This window comes from Ranitomeya imitator, chromosome 1 (assembly GCF_032444005.1).
Source record: "Ranitomeya imitator isolate aRanImi1 chromosome 1, aRanImi1.pri, whole genome shotgun sequence".
Lineage (NCBI taxonomy): Eukaryota > Metazoa > Chordata > Amphibia > Anura > Dendrobatidae > Ranitomeya > Ranitomeya imitator.
This window is the reverse complement of record NC_091282.1, coordinates 780,706,467-780,724,144: the sequence shown is the minus strand read 5'-3', so window position 1 is coordinate 780,724,144 and position 17,678 is coordinate 780,706,467. Positions and strand designations below refer to the sequence as shown.

Sequence of the window (17,678 nt, the reverse complement as noted above, 5' to 3'; positions counted from 1 at the left end):
GGAACTTTTGCAGACTTTTCAGAGATGTCGGCTGAGTCCAATCATGGATGGCTTGGACCTTAACAGGGTCCATCTCGATAGTAGAAGGGGAAAAGATGAAACCCAAAAATGAAACCTTCTGAACACCAAAGAGACACTTTGATCCCTTCACAAACAAAGAATTAGCACGCAGGACCTGAAACACCGTTCTGACCTGCTTCACATGAGACTCCCAATCATCCGAGAAGATCAAAATGTCATCCAAGTACACAATCAGGAATTTATCCAGGTACTCTCGGAAGATGTCATGCATAAAGGACTGAAACACTGATGGAGCATTGGCAAGTCCGAATGGCATCACTAGATACTCAAAATGACCCTCGGGCGTATTAAATGCAGTTTTCCATTCATCGCCTCCCTTAATACGCACAAGATTATACGCACCACGAAGATCTATCTTGGTGAACCAACTAGCCCCCTTAATCCGAGCAAACAAATCAGATAACAACGGCAAGGGGTACTGAAATTTAACCGTGATCTTATTTAGAAGGCGGTAATCTATACAAGGTCTCAGCGAACCATCCTTCTTGGCCACAAAAAAGAACCCTGCTCCTAATGGCGACGATGACGGGCGAATATGCCCCTTCTCCAAGGACTCCTTCACGTAACTCCGCATAGCGGCGTGCTCAGGCACAGATAAATTAAACAGTCGACCCTTTGGGAATTTACTACCAGGAATCAAATCGATAGCACAATCACAATCCCTATGCGGAGGTAGGGTATCGGACTTGGGCTCATCAAATACATCCCGGTAATCAGACAAGAACTCTGGAACCTCAGAAGGGGTGGATGACGAAATAGACAGCCTGACAACCCCAGCTGGACACAGACATGGATTTCCAATCTAATACTGGATTATGGACTTGTAGCCATGGCAACCCCAACACGACCACATCATGCAGATTATGCAACACCAGAAAGCGAATAACCTCCTGATGTGCAGAAGCCATGCACATGGTCAGCTGGGTCCAATACTGAGGCTTATTCTTGGCCAAAGGCGTAGCATCAATTCCTCTTAATGGAATAGGACACTGCAAGGGCTCCAAGAAAAACCCACAACGCCTAGCATACTCCAAGTCCATCAAATTTAGGGCAGCGCCTGAATCCACAAATGCCATGACAGAATAAGATGACAAAGAGCAGATCAAGGTTACGGACAAAAGAAATTTTGACTGTACCGTACCAATGGTGGCAGACCTAGCGAACCCGCTTAGTGCGCTTAGGACAATCAGAGATAGCATGAGTGGAATCACCACAGTAGAAACACAGCCCATTCAGACGTCTGTGTTCTTGCCGTTCAACTCTGGTCAAAGTCCTATCCCACTGCATAGGCTCAGGTTTATGCTCAGATAATACCGCCAAATGGTGCACAGATTTACGCTCACGAAAGCGTCGACCGATCTGAATGGCCAAAGACATATACTCATTCAGACCAGCAGGCATAGGAAATCCCACCATGACATCCTTAAGGGCTTCAGAGAGACCCTTTCTGAAAATAGCTGCGAGCGCACCTTCATTCCATTGAGTGAGTACGGACCACTTTCTAAATTTCTGACAATATACCTCTATCTCATCCTGACCCTGACTGTTGTGAATTCTGTGGCAGAGCTCCCTCCTGTGGTCACAAGTGGTACTTCGGCTGGTTCTCTCTGTGAGCTTCCGTTGGTGGAGGAAAGTGGTACTGCGGCTTCTGAGTTTCCTTCCTCAGGTGATGTGAAGTCGTTAGGTGCTTCTCTATTTAACTCCACCTAGTGCTTTGATCCTGGCTTCCAGTCAATGTTCTAGTATTGGACCTGTTTCCTCCTGGATCGTTCCTGTGGCCTGCTGCTCTGCATATCTAAGTTCCTCTTTGCTATTTGTTTGCTGTTTTTTTCTGTCCAGCTTGTCAATTTGTTTTTTTCTGCTTGCTGGAAGCTCTGGGACGCAGAGGGTGTACATCCATGCCGTTAGTTCGGTACGGAGGGTCTTTTTGCCCCCTTTGCGTGGTTTTTGTACGGTTTTGTGTTGACCGCAAAGTTACCTTTCCTATCCTCGCTCTGTTCAGAAAGTTGGGCCTCACTTTGCTAAATCTATTTCATCTCTACGTTTGTCTTTTCATCTTAACTCACAGTCATTATATGTGGGGGGCTGCCTTTTCCTTTGGGGTATTTCTCTGAGGCAAGGTAGGCTTATTTTCTATCTTCAGGCTAGCTAGTTTCTCAGGCCGTGCCGAGTTGTATAGGCAGCGTTAGGCGCAATCCACGGCTGCCTTTAGTGTGGTTGGAGAGGATTAGGGATTGCGGTCAACAGAGTTCCCACGTCTCAGAGCTCGTTCTTGTTTTTTGGGTTATTGCCAGGTCACTGTATGTGCGCTGACCTCTATGTCCATTGTGGTACTGAATTACCTTTCATAACACTACTGGAAGCCAAAGTACTAATGATTCTCAATAGAGGGAAAAAAGAAGTTCTGAGACCATTTTTTTTTTTCTTTGCACTGTGTTTTGCCTTTTTTTTCACCTAGACATTTGGGTGGTTCAGGACACAGGTGTAGCAATGGACATTAAAGGTCTGTCTTCATGTGTGGATCAGCTCACGGCAAGAGTGCAAAGTATTCAAGACTTTGTGGTTCAGAATTCTATGTTAGAACCGAGAATCCCTATTCCTGATTTGTTTTTTGGAGTTAGAACTAAATTTCTGAGTTTCAAAAATAATTGTAAACTATTTCTGGCTTTGAAACCTCGCTCCTCTGGTGACCCAGTTCAACAAGTTAGGATCGTTATTTCTTTTTTGCGTGGCGATCCTCAGGACTGGGCATTTTCCCTTGCGCCAGGGGATCCTGCATTAAGTAATATCGATGCATTTTTCCTGGCGCTCGGATTGCTGTACGATGAGCCTAATTCGGTGGATCAGGCAGAGAAGAATTTGCTGGCTCTGTGTCAGGGTCAGGATGAAATAGAGGTATATTGTCAGAAATTTAGAAAGTGGTCCGTACTCACTCAGTGGAATGAAGGTGCGCTCGCAGCTATTTTCAGAAAAGGTCTCTCTGAAGCCCTTAAAGATGTCATGGTGGGATTTCCTATGCCTGCTGGTCTGAATGAGTCTATGTCTTTGGCCATTCAGATTGGTCAACGCTTGCGCGAGCGTAAATCTGTGCACCATTTGGTGGTATTACCTGAGCTTAAACCTGAGCCTATGCAGTGCGATAGGACTTTGACCAGAGTTGAACGGCAAGAACACAGACGTCTGAATGGGCTGTGTTTCTACTGTGGTGATTCCACTCATGCTATCTCTGATTGTCCTAAGCGCACTAAGCACTGGTACGGTACAGTCAAAATTTCTTCCGTCCGTTACCTTGATCTGCTCTTTGTCATCGTATTCTGTCATGGCATTGGTGGACTCAGGCGCTGCTCTGAATTTGATGGACTTGGAGTATGCTAGGCGTTGTGGGTTTTTCTTGGAGTCCTTGCAGTGTCCTATTCCATTGAGAGGAATTGATGCTACGCCTTTGGCCAAGAATAAGCCTCAGTACTGGACCCAGCTGACCATGTGCATGGCTCCTGCACATCAGGAGGTTATTCGCTTTCTGGTGTTGCATAATCTGCATGATGTGGTCGTGTTGGGGTTGCCATGGCTACAAGTCCATAATCCAGTTTTAGATTGGAAATCCATGTCTGTGTCCAGCTGGGGTTGTCAGGGGGTACATGGTGATGTCCCATTTCTGACTATTTCGTCATCCACCCCTTCTGAGGTTCCTGAGTTCTTGTCTGATTACCGGGATTTATTTGATGAGCCCAAGTCCGATACCCTACCTCCGCATAGGGATTGTGATTGTGCTATCGATTTGATTCCTGGTACAGCCTTAGAAACTAGCTAGCCTGAAGATAGAAAATAAGCCTACCTTGCCTCAGAGAAATACCCCAAAGGAAAAGGCAGCCCCCACATATAATGACTGTGAGTTAAGATGAAAAGACAAACGTAGAGATGAAATAGATTTAGCAAAGTGAGGCCCGACTTTCTGAACAGAGCGAGGATAGGAAAGGTAACTTTGCGGTCAACACAAAACCCTACAAACAACCATGCAAAGGGGGCAAAAAGACCCTCCGTACCGAACTAAAGGCACGGAGGTACACCCTCTGCGTCCCAGAGCTTCCAGCAAGCAAGAAAAAAACAAATAAGCAAGCTGGACAGAAAAAAACAGCAAACAAAATAGCAAAAGCGGAACTTAGCTATGCAGAGCAGCAGGCCACAGGAACGATCCAGGAGGAAACAGGTCCAATACTAGAACATTGACTGGAGGCCAGGATCAAAGCACTAGGTGGAGTTAAATAGAGCAGCACCTAACGACTTCACCACAACACCTGAGGAAGGAAACTCAGAAGCCGCAGTACCACTCTCCTCCACCAACGGAAGCTCACAGAGAGAATCAGCCGAAGTACCACTTGTGACCACAGGAGGGAGCTCTGCCACAGAATTCACAACACTTTCGCTTAGCTTTTCTGTATGTAAATCCCATTTCTTTTAGGCGGTTTCTTACAGTTCGGTCACAGACGTTGATTCCAGTTTCCACCCATTCGTTCCTCATTTGTTTTGTTGTGCATTTCCTGTTTTGGAGACATATCGCTTTAAAGGTACCTTCACACTCAGCGACGCTGCAGCGATACCGACAACGATGTCGATCGCTGCAGCATCGCAATTTGGTCGCTGGAGAGCTGTTACACAGACAGCTCTCCAGCGACCAACGATGCCGAAATCCCCGGGTAACCAGGGTAAACATCGGGTTACTAAGCGCAGGGCCGTGCTTAGTAACCCGATGTTTACCCTGGTTACCAGCGTATAAGTAAAAAAAACAAACACTACATACTTGCCTACCGCTGTCTGTCCCCGGCGCTCAGCTTCTCTGCACTCCTCCTGCACTGGCTGTGAGCACAGCGGCCGGAAAGCAGAGCGGTGACGTCACCGCTGTGCTTTCCGGCTGACCGACGCTCACAGCCAGTGCAGGAGGAGTGCAGAGAAGCTGAGCGCCGGAGACAGCGGTAGGTAAGTATGTAGTCTTTGTTTTTTTTACTTTTACGCTGGTAACCAGGGTAAACATCGGGTTACTAAGCGCGGCCCTGCGCTTAGTAACCCGATGTTTACCCTGGTTACCAGTGAAGACATCGCTGGATCGGTGTCACACACGCTGATCCAGCGATGTCTGCAGGGAGTCCAGCGACGAAATAAAGTTCTGGACTTTCCTCAGCGACCAACGATCTCCCAGCAGGGGCCTGATCGTTGGTCGCTGCCACACATAACGATTTCCGTAACGATATCATTGCTACGTCACAAAAAGCAACGATATCATTAACGATATCGTTATGTGTGAAGGTACCTTAAGTTTCCGGTCTTGACGCTTTGATGTCTTCGAATCCTTGGTCTACCAGTATGTTTGCCTTTAACAACCTTCCCATGTTGTTTGTATTTGGTCCAGATTGTAGACACAGCTGATTGTGAACATCCAACTTCTTTTTCAACATTGGGTGGTGATTTACTCTATTTTAAGAGTTTGATAATCCTCTCATTTGTTTCAATTGACATCTCTCATGTTGGAGCCATTATTCATGTCAGTCCACTTGGTGCTACAGCTCTCCAAGGTGTGATCACTCATTTTTAGATGCAGACTAATGAGCAGATCTAATTTGATGCAGGTGTTAGTTTTGGGAATGAAAATTTACAGGGTGATTCCTTATTTTTTTCCTCAGAATTGAGTGATTCTATAATTTTTCTCCTATGCCTTGTTAGAAAAAGTAACCATTACTGACGACCACATTTTTTGTTCTTGATTTCTTTTAGTGTTTCTTAAAGTCAGAAAGTTGCCATTTGAAATGACTTTAGTTTTGTGCCATGTCTGTGATCTGAATGAACATCCTCCAAGGCCGGTGATTCCATAATTTTTGCCAGGGGTTGTACAATCTATTGTTTTTAGCCATTTCAGCCTAGGGACAGGTGTGTAGTGTACAGCAACAGATTCGCATTGCAAGTTCTGATCAGAAGCTGCCAGGATCTATGAAGCACACTGTCATCTCGTAATCTCGGACAGCTTCAGGGCAGAGTTTAATAGGTAGACAGCAGCGAGTGTCGATCTCCTAGGCAAAGAGTTGGAACCAAAAGTAAATTGTTTATAGCTCAAGAACGGCAGCAAATTTTAATAAGCAGTAAATTGGAAAAGTGCTTGATTTTTACAACCACTATCTAATAATGTACGTCTACCAAAATGGCCATTACCCTTTAAGCTTAGATACAGTGGATATTTCAACAATATCACACATAAGCGGATTAGATAAAGTGCATCACTATAGTATCACTTGATTGAGTATATCTAAGCCGATCTGTGGAGCTGTATATCTAATCCATTCAACAGACACTATTACATGACAAGATTAGATACAGTAGCACACAAAAAGCATACGGTATATAATAGGATTAGATACATAACTCTTGAGACTACAGTATTAACACATGATAAGATTAGATACATGACTCAGCAGACAGTATCACACATGATAGGATTGGATACATGGCTCATCAGACAGTGTTACATAGGATAGAATTAGATACACAGCTCAGTAAACAGTATCTAACAATATGGGATTAGATACATAGCTCAGTAGATAATAGTATGCATTATAGGATTAGATACAGCAGCTCAGAAGAGAATATCACACATAATAAGCTTAGATACCCCAACTTTGCACCCGATGCCATACATGCTATTGTATAGTAGGTCTCGTAATATACACAGCTATGAATGCAATTGTTCTGGCAGCGACGACCTCCTTGTATAAATAATTTTTCATATCAACTAAGTGTGTAGATTAACAATGATGTTGAAATGGAGATATGGCGGTGCTTTTGTGCTCAAAACCTCTGGCTCTAATATCTTACAATCCTGACCCTTTTTTCCACACAATATCTATTTAATGATTTTGTGATCTGCACAATACTCATCTCTGTAATTAATGGGAATTTCTGCCTTTTTTTCAGCCTTGTCTGATGTGGGAAGCACTGATGCATCCAGGAAAGGCTCCCACATTGTGGAACTTCCCCCAATGTCATCCGTGTCCATTAAGCGGCAGGTGGGGTGCACCGAGGATTATTTATTATCCAAACTGCCAGTGGACGGTCGAGATGTGCCATTTGTTGTCCCAACATTTACACCATCCTACATTCAGCCAAGAACAGTGACCAGTCCAACACACATGGATGGTCTGAAAGGTAACTCATAGCCCTATAATCTATCACCGCCCCAAAGTACACGTCTCCAGTAAATATATTTCCCAGGGTCGTCCACATTTGTAATTGATTACTAGTCTTCGCCTTCCCTTGTGAGGAGGACACATTATTACAATGTTGTGTTAGGAGAATGGAGATGTGATGCATCAGTCACTGTCACAGGAGATGTGGCAGGTAGTTCCAGGGTGACGCTGATCTGTATCCTTGACCTTTAGTGGCCATTGTGTCACAGTCATATCGCTCTTGTGTCATCCATTGCTGCGTAACACGGCTAATCTTCCTGTCACACAGGATCTGCGAGAGCCACTTTCACTGACAGGAAGACTAAACTGTCCACTATGTATCAACAAGGACCTAATTACGATGTGGTTTATAACCCGGGGTACGCCCTGCAGCATATTTCACCTGACCTAAACCGGCGGGCTACACTGAACCCGAATAATGCCAGGCTGTACGGTTCAGGTGAGTACGTCTAATCTGCTATCTCATGATCGTATAGACGATGCAAGCCTAACATAGTGCAGGTGGAGTCACTATGAGACTGTCTACAGGTAGAGTGTAATGCAGTGCATCACAGAATACGTTGTGCATGTAGTGTAGCATCTCCGATGTATTTTACAAAGGTTGGCAGTGATCTGTGAGATATTCTGCAGGGGTGGGATCATGCTTGGTAAAGTAATCCGCATAGGTGGGGCACTGTTTTGTAACACTTCCTGCATGGATACTGGGTGTTTCATGACATTGCTTCAAGTATTGTAGAGTAATTCAGTCGCTGAGGTGGGGTTCAGACGAGCGAATTAAAAATAGCCTGATCTCCATCCACAAAACTCAGACAATTCTCACCCTTATTGGCATTTGCATTTTACATCCGTGTTAAATCTGTCGTTAGTCATCAGTACTTTAAAATGTACATGTTAATCCTTGACACTGATCTCTCCTTCAAACCACATATCCAAGCCCTTTCCACTTCCTGCCGACTCCAACTCAAAAATATTTCTAGGCACTATCTTGTGGATTACTGTATAATATCAATCAATTTTAACATGAACTACTTATTAAATAAACTTTGTTATTTTGTTCATCGATGCTCCGTATTTTCTCCTATTTCACATGATGTTTTTTGGAGCGGATTAAGTGAGCTCGGGGTTGGGTGCTATTGCTTGCCACACTCCAGACCTCACAATATGTATTTGGGAATTGCGTCATTTGTCTTTTATTATGTATAGTGCTGTGCAAATTAATTGGGACAAAGCAAAAAAATAAAATGTTATAATGCACTGTTACGTACTAATTCTGAAAATTACCTTTTTCCACTGGCTAGCTGACCAAGATTTATTTATTATATATTAAAACTGGTTTGAATCACTGACTGGTAACCAACTTACGATTTTACTTAAAAAATGCTTTGTCCCAATTAATTTGCACAGCACTGTATATCCGTCCTCACATGTGAAGCGCTATGGAATAAATGTCGCTATAATAATAATAATAATAATAATAATAATGTTAATAACGAATCAGATCTATTTGGATGACCCATATGGGATAGACTTGTATAGGAGCGTCTCACCTGAGATATCGTAGATACTAGTGCATGCTACGACGAGTGTCCGTGTGAAAAAATGGTCACTTGAATGTCCCTGCTAAATTACATTAGTCATAGTGCTGTGTGATTTTTATTCAGACAGCACAAGTCCGAATCATATGCATGTCTGAAAGAGCCCCAAGGGACCGCACACAGAGTATATGCACCCATCATAGCCAAAGTGCTAGTGCATATTGCCGAATTTCCACATAGACTGACAGTCAGCATGGAAAGAAATCGCAGGATGAGCTACAAGGAGCTACACATCTGTGGACGTAATTGTCCCATGTACATGATAGGAGCAGCAGTACTTCTTATGTACAAGTTCCATCTACCTCATCTACATTCACCGTACAGCAATGGACTGATGAAATCAGAGTAAATAATGATGAGCATTAATCACAGTGTTTGATCAGAAAGGAGTTCAGTGCTGCACCTTGCTGGATGTTGAGCAGAGCCCTGATCTGCCTTCGGTGCTCTGCACCATGGTGGTCGCCAACCTCGGCCATCTCAGAATGTAAGAATGAGCCCGTAGAACGTAAGTCCGCAAGGACAGGGTACTCTCCCCTCTTCACCAGTCTGTCAATGTAAACCTGTTTACTGTAAACGATATCTATAACCCTGTATGTAACCCCTTCTCATGTACAGCACCATGGAATTAATGGTGCTATATAAATAATAATAATAATAATAATAATAATAATCTCATGTACTGAGATAAAACTTTTCCTCTGTTGGTGCTGACCCAAAGCTGAAACTAAATCCTATCATTTCTGGGTGTCTTCTAGTTTGTGACCTGAGAAACATCAAAACTAGCGAATCTCCAGGGAGCAGCTCCCTCTATGACCTCAGCAACTACATTCAGGTATGAGAAGGTGACAGGTGGAATAATCTGTGTCTATTAAGTTGTGAGTGTCCTGGCAGGTGGGCGGAGAGAGGGGGTGTTGGGATACTTAGATATATATTGCAATATTGCTGTATAAAAAAAAAAAGGAAAAAAAAAGCAGACAAATTGCATGTGACCGGTGACACAAATTAAATAACAACAAAACCAAACTTTTGCAATTGATTTTGTGTCTATTTTCACACATGCACCATTCTTTTATTCATTTGTACCATCTTACTATCATTTGCAGCTTCTACACCAATTTAGTTTTGTGTGGTGGTGACATTTTATGAATTTTTTAGAATTTTTTGTGTAAAAACAATCTACTTCTGTGGTGGCCAAAAAATGCCTCTGTCTAATTCTTCAATCTCAAACTGCATAGACTAATCTATAATATTGGTGAAAAAAGCCAAAAAGAAAACTGCTGAGAAATACATATTAGAAGGAAATTTCTCCATTATGGATCAATGTCAACTATAGAGCTGGCGATAGATGGACAGGAGATTACTTTCTTATATATTCATGCTCATGACAACAGTTGCAGGAGGTTGTAGTTTAAAGGGAACCTGTCATCTGAATTTGGCGGGACTGGTTTTGGGTCATATGGGCGGAGTTTTCGGGTGTTTGATTCACCCTTTCCTTACCCGCTGGCTGCATGCTGGCCGCAATATTGGATTGAAGTTCATTCTCTGTCCTCCATAGTACACGCCTGCGCAAGGCAAGATTGCTTTGCGCAGGCGTGTACTATGGAGGACAGAGAATGAACTTCAATCCAATATTGCAGCCAGCATGCAGTCAGCGGGTAAGGAAAGGGTGAATCAAACACCCGAAAACTCCGCCCATATGACCCAAAACCAGTCCCGCCAAATTCAGGTGACAGAGTCCCTTTAAGTAGATCAGGTTCTTGATCCATGAGAGGAAATGACAAAGTGTTCACTAAAGTGGCCATATTTTCATGAGCTCCAATGGTGGATGCTGGTCTTAGCTATAAAGGTACCTCCTCAGTGTGGGAATCCACTCATTGTACTGGTTAACAAGGCACAGGACCACTTCAGGATCATATTAAATTGATTTTGTCTCATTTTACAGAGCTACGACTCTGTCTCCAGTATTCGAAGCAGCAACTCCTCCAGGAAGGACTCACAGGGCAGTAACCGCAGCCTAGGTATGTGTCACGTCCAAGCACAATCTCTGCCCTGGACACACAGGAAAATATTTCTAAGGCCGGCGTCACTACCATTGAATATGGGCGAATGCTATGCAAGAAAACATTGCATAGCACTTGGCCCAGTGTTAATCTATGGGGCAGCTCACATCAGCGTTCATTTTCTCAGGCATATTCGACATGCGTGTAAAATCGCAGCATGCTGCAATTGTACACGTATATCGTCTGAGACTCACCAATGCAAGCCTATGGATGTGAGAAAAAAATTGCACAGCACTCGGACCATGCGAGTGCTGTCCGTTTTTTCTTACCCTCCGGTGTCCTTTTAAAAGCCAGCAAATCATATGCCGCTTACAGTAAAATCACACTGACAGATTAGGCAAAAATTACGAGACCACCACATCAAAACCCTGTGATAGGCAGCCCAATCTCCAGACCTGAACCCCACTGAAAACCTCTGGAATGTAATAAAGAGGGTGATGGATAGTCACAAGCCATCAAACAAAGAAGAACTGCTTACATTTTTGCGCCAGAAGCAGTGTGAAAAACTGGTGGAAAGCATGCCAAGACGCATGAAAGCTGTGATTAAAAATCATGGCTATTCCACAAAATATTGGTTTCTCAACTCTTCCTGAGTTAAAACATTAGTATTGTTGTTTCTAAATGATTATGAACTTGTTGTCTTTGCATCATTTGAGGCCTGAAAGCACTGTTTCTCCTTTTCAGAAAAAAAAATACAAAATTTATTGCTTGTTCAGAGAACAATTTATATTTTACCAAAAAATATACCTATAGTAACATAGTTAGTAAGGCCGAAAAAAGACAAAAAGAGCAAAATCAGACAAACTGAACATTTTTCAGTGGACTCTTAATTTTTGCCAAAGCTGTATACAGTTGTGCTCAAAAGTTTACATACCCTGGCAGAATTTTTGCTTTCTTGGCCTTTTTTCAGAAAATATGAATGATAACATCAAAACTTTTTCTCCACTCATGGTTAGTGGATGGGTGAAGCCATTTATTGTCAAACTACTGTGTTTTCTCTTTTTAAATCATAATGACAAACCAAAACATCAAATGACCCTGATCAAAAGTTCATATAACCCATTTGTTAATACTGTGTATTGCGCCCTCTAACATCAATGTGACAGCTTGTAGTCTTTTGTGGTAGTTGTGGACGAGGTTCTTTATTTTCTCAGATGCTAAAGCTGCCCACTCTTCTTGGCAAAATGCCTCCAGTTCCTGTAAATTCCTGGTCTGTCGGTCCTAGGCTATTAATATCAGCCCGCAGATGTCTGCATAGCCTTTGCTGCTTATTAATTATAGGGGGACCCTACTTCCTAATTTAGATTTTTTTAGGGTCCCCAATTTTAATAGCCAGTAAAGGCTATGTATACAGTTGTGAGCTGATAATTAATAGCCTGGGAAGCTCCATGAGTATTACTCCCTTCCCAAGCTATAAACATCGGTCCCCAGCTGTCTGCTTTCCCTCTGCTGGTTACAAAAATTGCACGGGAGCCCACAACATTTTTTTCAGAAAAATAATCTTTTATTAATTAAATACATGTACAGTAATTTGCACACGCACTGTACTAATTATATTTGTCACTGACATCTATATATCTATCTATTCTATTTGTATTTACTGTATGTAATCCATCTCTTCTATCCTGTTGGCTCCTGCAGTGATTTTAATATAGTACAGACCAAAAGTTTGAGTTTGGACACACCTTCTCATTTAAAGATTTTTCTGTATTTTTATGACTATGAAAATTGTACATTCACACTGAAGGCATCAAAACTATGAATTAACACATGTAAAATTATATACTTATCAAAAAAGTGTGAAACAACTGAAATTATGTCTTATATTCTTGGTTCTTCAAAGTAGCCACCTTTTGCTTTGATGACTGCTTTGCACACTCTTGACATTCTCTTGATGAGCTTCAAGAGGTAGTCACCGGAAATGGTTTTCACTCCACAGGTGTGCCCTGTCAGGTTTAATAAGTGGGATTTCTTGCCTTATAAATGGTGTTGGGACCATCAGTTGTGTTGTGCAGAAGTCTGGTGGATACACAGCTGATAGTCCTACTGAATAGACTGTTAGAATTTGTATTATGGCAAGAAAAAGCAGCGAAGTAAAGAAAAACAAGTGGCCATCATTACTTTAAGAAATGAAGGTCAATCAGTCCTAAAAATTGGGCATACTTAGAAAGTGACCCCAAGTGCAGTAGCAAAAACCAACAAGCGCTACAAAGAAACTAGCACACATGAGGACCGCCCCAGCAAAGGGAGACCAAGAATCACCTCTGCTTCTGAGGATAAGTTTATCAGAGTCACCAGCCTCAGAAATCGCAGGTTAACAGCAGCTCAGATTAGAGACCAGGTCAATGCCACACAGAGTTCTAGCAGCAGACACATCTCTACAACAACTGTTAAGAGGAGACTTTGTGCAGCAGGCCTTCATGGTAAAATAGCTGCTAGGAAACTACTGCTAAGGACAGGCAACAAGCAGAAGAGACTTGTTTGGGCTAAAGAACACAAGGAACGGACATTAAACCAGTGGAAATCTGTTCTTTGGTCTGATGAGTCCAAATTTGAGATCTTTGGTTCCAACCACCGTGTCTTTGTGCGATGCAGAACAGGTGAACGGATGGACTCTACATGCCTGGTTCCCACCGTAAAGCATGGAGGAGGAGGTGTGATGGTGTGGGGATGCTTTGCTGGTGACACTGTTGGGGATTTATTAAAAATTGAAGGCATACTGAACCAGCATGGCTATCACAGCATCTTGCAGCGGCATGCTATTCCATCCGGTTTGCGTTTAGTTGGACCATCATTTATTTTTCAACAGGACAATGACCTCAAACACACCTCCAGGCTGTGTAAGGGTTATTTGACTAAGCAGGAGAGTGATGGGGTGCTACGCCAGATGACCTGGCCTCCACAGTCACCAGACCTGAACCCAATCGAGATGGTTTGGGGTGAACTGGACCGCAGAGTGAAGGCAAAAGGGCCAATAAGTGCTAAGCATCTCTGGGAACTCCTTCAAGATTGTTGGAAGACCATTCCCGGTGACTACTGTATTTTCTCCTTCGCCTCATTGGGGGACACAGACCGTGGGTGTATGCTGCTGCCAATAGGAGGCTGACACTAAGTGATACAAAAAAAGTTAGCTCCTTCCCTGCAGTATACACCCTCCTGCTGGCTCTCAGCTCCTCCCCTGCAGTATACACCCTCCTGCTGGCTCTCGGCTCCTCCCCTGCAGTATAAACCCTCCTGCTGGCTCTCAGCTAACCAGTTCTTGCTTAGTGTCTGTAGGAGGCACATGGGTCTGTTTCAGACCCCAACGTTTTTATTTTATTGTTTACTTTTCTGTAAATTTTTATTTTTTAATTAACAGAGTGAAGGGGGCGACGGTTCCTTTCAAGGTTCTGATCTCCCCCGAACCATCAACAGGCGAGTATACCTCCCCGTACCCTCTCCTGCGACGTGGGAAGCCATGCCTGAGCTCATTTCAGGGGCGACGGTTCCTTTCATGGTCCCGATCTCCCCACACCAGCAGCAGGCGACCACATGGAGTGTCGCCTCCATGTATCCTCTCCTGGAGCCAGGCCTAATGCCGGACAACTGGCCCTGTCCACCCGGACTGAACTCCGTGGCTGTACAGAGGCCCCTCTCTATGGCGTCCGAGCAGCCCCCACTGTCCCACCACTGTGAAAGCGGATGGCACAAGGAGGCGGACGGTTCCTCTCCACCTCCCTAACAAACGGATGATGGATTGAGGTTTATCCCTGCACCGTCCACGCTACACAGAACAGCGCTGAAACCCACATCCGCGGCGGCTCCATGCCGGGACGCGCACCAATGGTGAGTGGATCCATCTTCAGTGGGATATCCACATGCTGACAGGCAGCCTCAGCCACTTCCCTGTGGCCCACCTCTCTGATGTAACGCTCTGGATGGCTGCAAAAATTTAGCCCCTGGCTTTGGCCGATTTGTAGGCCGCATCATGGAAGTCTTGCCTGGAACGACCCACTGGTGACTTCCGCCGGCTACAGAAATTTAGGCCCCGGCTTGGGCCTATTCAACATCGTGTCTGTGGCTCCGCCCCCCAAATTGGCGCTTCTCGCTCTCTGCGAGATTTTATCAACTCTGCAGCTCCCGGTGGCCATCTTGGTCCACCCGGCCAGCTCACACTGGGGTGACAGTATTTTTGCATTAAAGGGGCACATCGACTCTACATCAGTACCCGGGTAAGGAAGTACCTGGTCTTAAAAGCACATGACCAGTATTTCCTGGTCTTAAAAGCACATGGCCAGTATTCCCTGGTCTTAAAGGCATGTGGCCAGGATTCCCAGTCTTAAAGGCGCATGACCAGTATTCCCTGGTCTTAAAGGTGCATGACCAGAATTCTCTGGTCTTAAAGGTGCATGACCAGTTTTCTCTGGTCTTAAAGGTGCATGACCAGTATTCTCTGGTCTTAAAGGTGCATGACCAGTATTCTCTGGTCTTAAAGGTGCATGACCAGTATTCTCTGGTCTTAAAGGTGCATGACCAGTATTCTCTGGTCTTAAAGGTGCATGACCAGTATTCTCTGGTCTTAAAGGTGCATGACCAGTATTCTCTGGTCTTAAAGGTGCATGACCAGTATTCTCTGGTCTTAAAGGTGCATGTCCAGTATTCTCTGGTCTTAAAGGTGCATGACCAGTATTCTCTGGTCTTAAAGGTGCATGACCAGTATTCTCTGGTCTTAAAGGTGCATGACCAGTATTCTCTGGTCTGAAAGGTGCATGACCAGTATTCTCTGGTCTTAAAGGTGCATGACCAGTATTCCCTGGTCTTAAAGGTGCATGACCAGTATTCCCTGGTCTTAAAGGTGCATGACCAGTATTCTCTGCTCTTAAAGGTGCATGACCAGTATTCCCTGCTCTTAAAGGTGCATGACCAGTATTCCCTGGTCTTAAAGGTGCATCACCAGTATTCCCTGGTCTTAAAGGTGCATGACCAGTATTCCCCGGTCTTAAAGGCGCATGGCCAGTATTCCCTGGTCTTAAAGGCGCATGACCAGTATTCTCTGGTCTTAAAGGCGCATGACCAGTATTCTCTGGTCTTAAAGGCGCATGACCAGTATTCCCTGGTCTTAAAGGCGCATGACCAGTATTCTCTGTTCTTAAAGGCGCATGACCAGTATTCCCTGGTTTTAAAGGCTTATGACCAGTATTTCCTGGTCTTAAAGGTGCATGACCAGTATTTCCTGGTCTTAAAGGCGCATGACCAGTATTCCCTGGTCTTAAAGGCGTATGACCAGTATTCCCTGGTCTTAAAGGCGCTTGATCAGTCCGAGGAGCCCTCCGCCGCCGACCCCAGCTTTATCCTCTAGTTCCCCTCAGTGGACTTCTTTACTGACCAATCCATGGTTCTCGGACCAAGAGATTGAATCCCTCTGTGTACCCTCTGTGTTTGGAGTGCTCGCAGGACCAATATGCATGGTCCCTATCCTACATGGGAGCCGTCGGCTAGCAGGGGCCGCAAGTATTCTAGAAACTTGCAGGCGTTTAGAAACATACAGGCATCTAGAAAACGGAAGTTTTTCGTTTCCTGCCCCTTCACCAATGATTTGATGACAACAAGGCTCTGAATTTGGATTGGATATTGCCTGAGCTTGCCAGAGCTTCAGAGACTAAACTCCCTCGAGAGCATTTGCCATTCAATTCGGATAAGCAATTCACTGGACAGAAGCCTCTACGTGGGATGCCATGCCTGGCCTGTTTTTTAAGGGCGACGGGTCCTTTAAAGGGCACCGATCTCCCCACACCATCAACAGATGAGCACACGGAGTGTCGTCTGCATGTTTCCTCTTCTGCATCCAGGCCTAACGCCAGACAACCTGTCCTGTCCACCTGGAGACCTGAACTCTGTGGACATATAGAGGCACCCTTTTTGGCGTACGAGCTCCCCCCTCTGCATCACCACTATTTAGTGGATGATGCAAGAGGGCGGACAATTCCTCTCCACTTCCCTGTTAAGAGGTTGATGGATCGAGGGTTCCTAATTTTTATCTCTGCACCGTGAAAAGAGGAGATGGCAAGAGACTATGACCTGCTGGATGCAGCCGCACATTCTGCCATGGGGCAGTTTAACCGGGTAGAATCTCCTGTGGTATACCTACCAGTATCCCTACCTGATGGGTCATCAATTAAAAATACCACGGACTGTCAGATAGCAAATCTGGTTCGTTCCGTCTTGTGGCTTCGGGTCCAGTGCTCTATCCTCCCTAGTGGCCGCATGGGTTGCTAGAGCAATGGTCTCCTGGCTGGAGACCTTAACTACCTTGATTCACACCAGCAACAACTGGCCAATCAACTCTTTTGAGCGGGAGACTGACAAAGGATTGTATAAGGATTGTCCAGCACAGTCTAGATCTAAGGGATCTTGGTTCCAAACAGGGGAACGAAAAGTAAGATCGACCCTGGACCTCAAACTTCTAACAACCTTTGACATGGTCCTCCTTCTTTGGATGGAGTCCCTCCGCTCAGCCATTACTTCAACAGAAAAAGGTGCAGTTTCCGGCATCCATCGACATTCGGGTTGCTTGCCCTCTGCAATAATTCCTTCGCCTTTCCATTCGTCAACAGCATTTTCAAGTTACAACCTTGTCCTTCGGCCTTGCTTCCGCACCCAGAGTGTTCGCTCGGGTCATGGCGGATGTCATGTTTCTCTTGCACTCTAGAGGCGTGCTCGTCCTGCCCTGTTTG

General features: G+C 44.6%; 1 protein-coding gene across 2 annotated transcripts in view; it reads left to right on the top strand.

Annotated features, from left to right (window-relative positions):
• TC2N (tandem C2 domains, nuclear) overlaps positions 1–17,678 on the top strand; it is a 94,653-nt gene that overhangs the window by 47,147 nt on the left and 29,828 nt on the right. For both annotated transcript variants that reach the window (XM_069736861.1, XM_069736871.1), the window contains 4 exons: positions 7,039–7,269; positions 7,579–7,749; positions 9,661–9,737; positions 10,848–10,923. In XM_069736861.1, the coding sequence (XP_069592962.1) occupies positions 7,039–7,269; positions 7,579–7,749; positions 9,661–9,737; positions 10,848–10,923 (555 nt within the window). The remainder of the gene's footprint in view (positions 1–7,038; positions 7,270–7,578; positions 7,750–9,660; positions 9,738–10,847; positions 10,924–17,678) is intronic.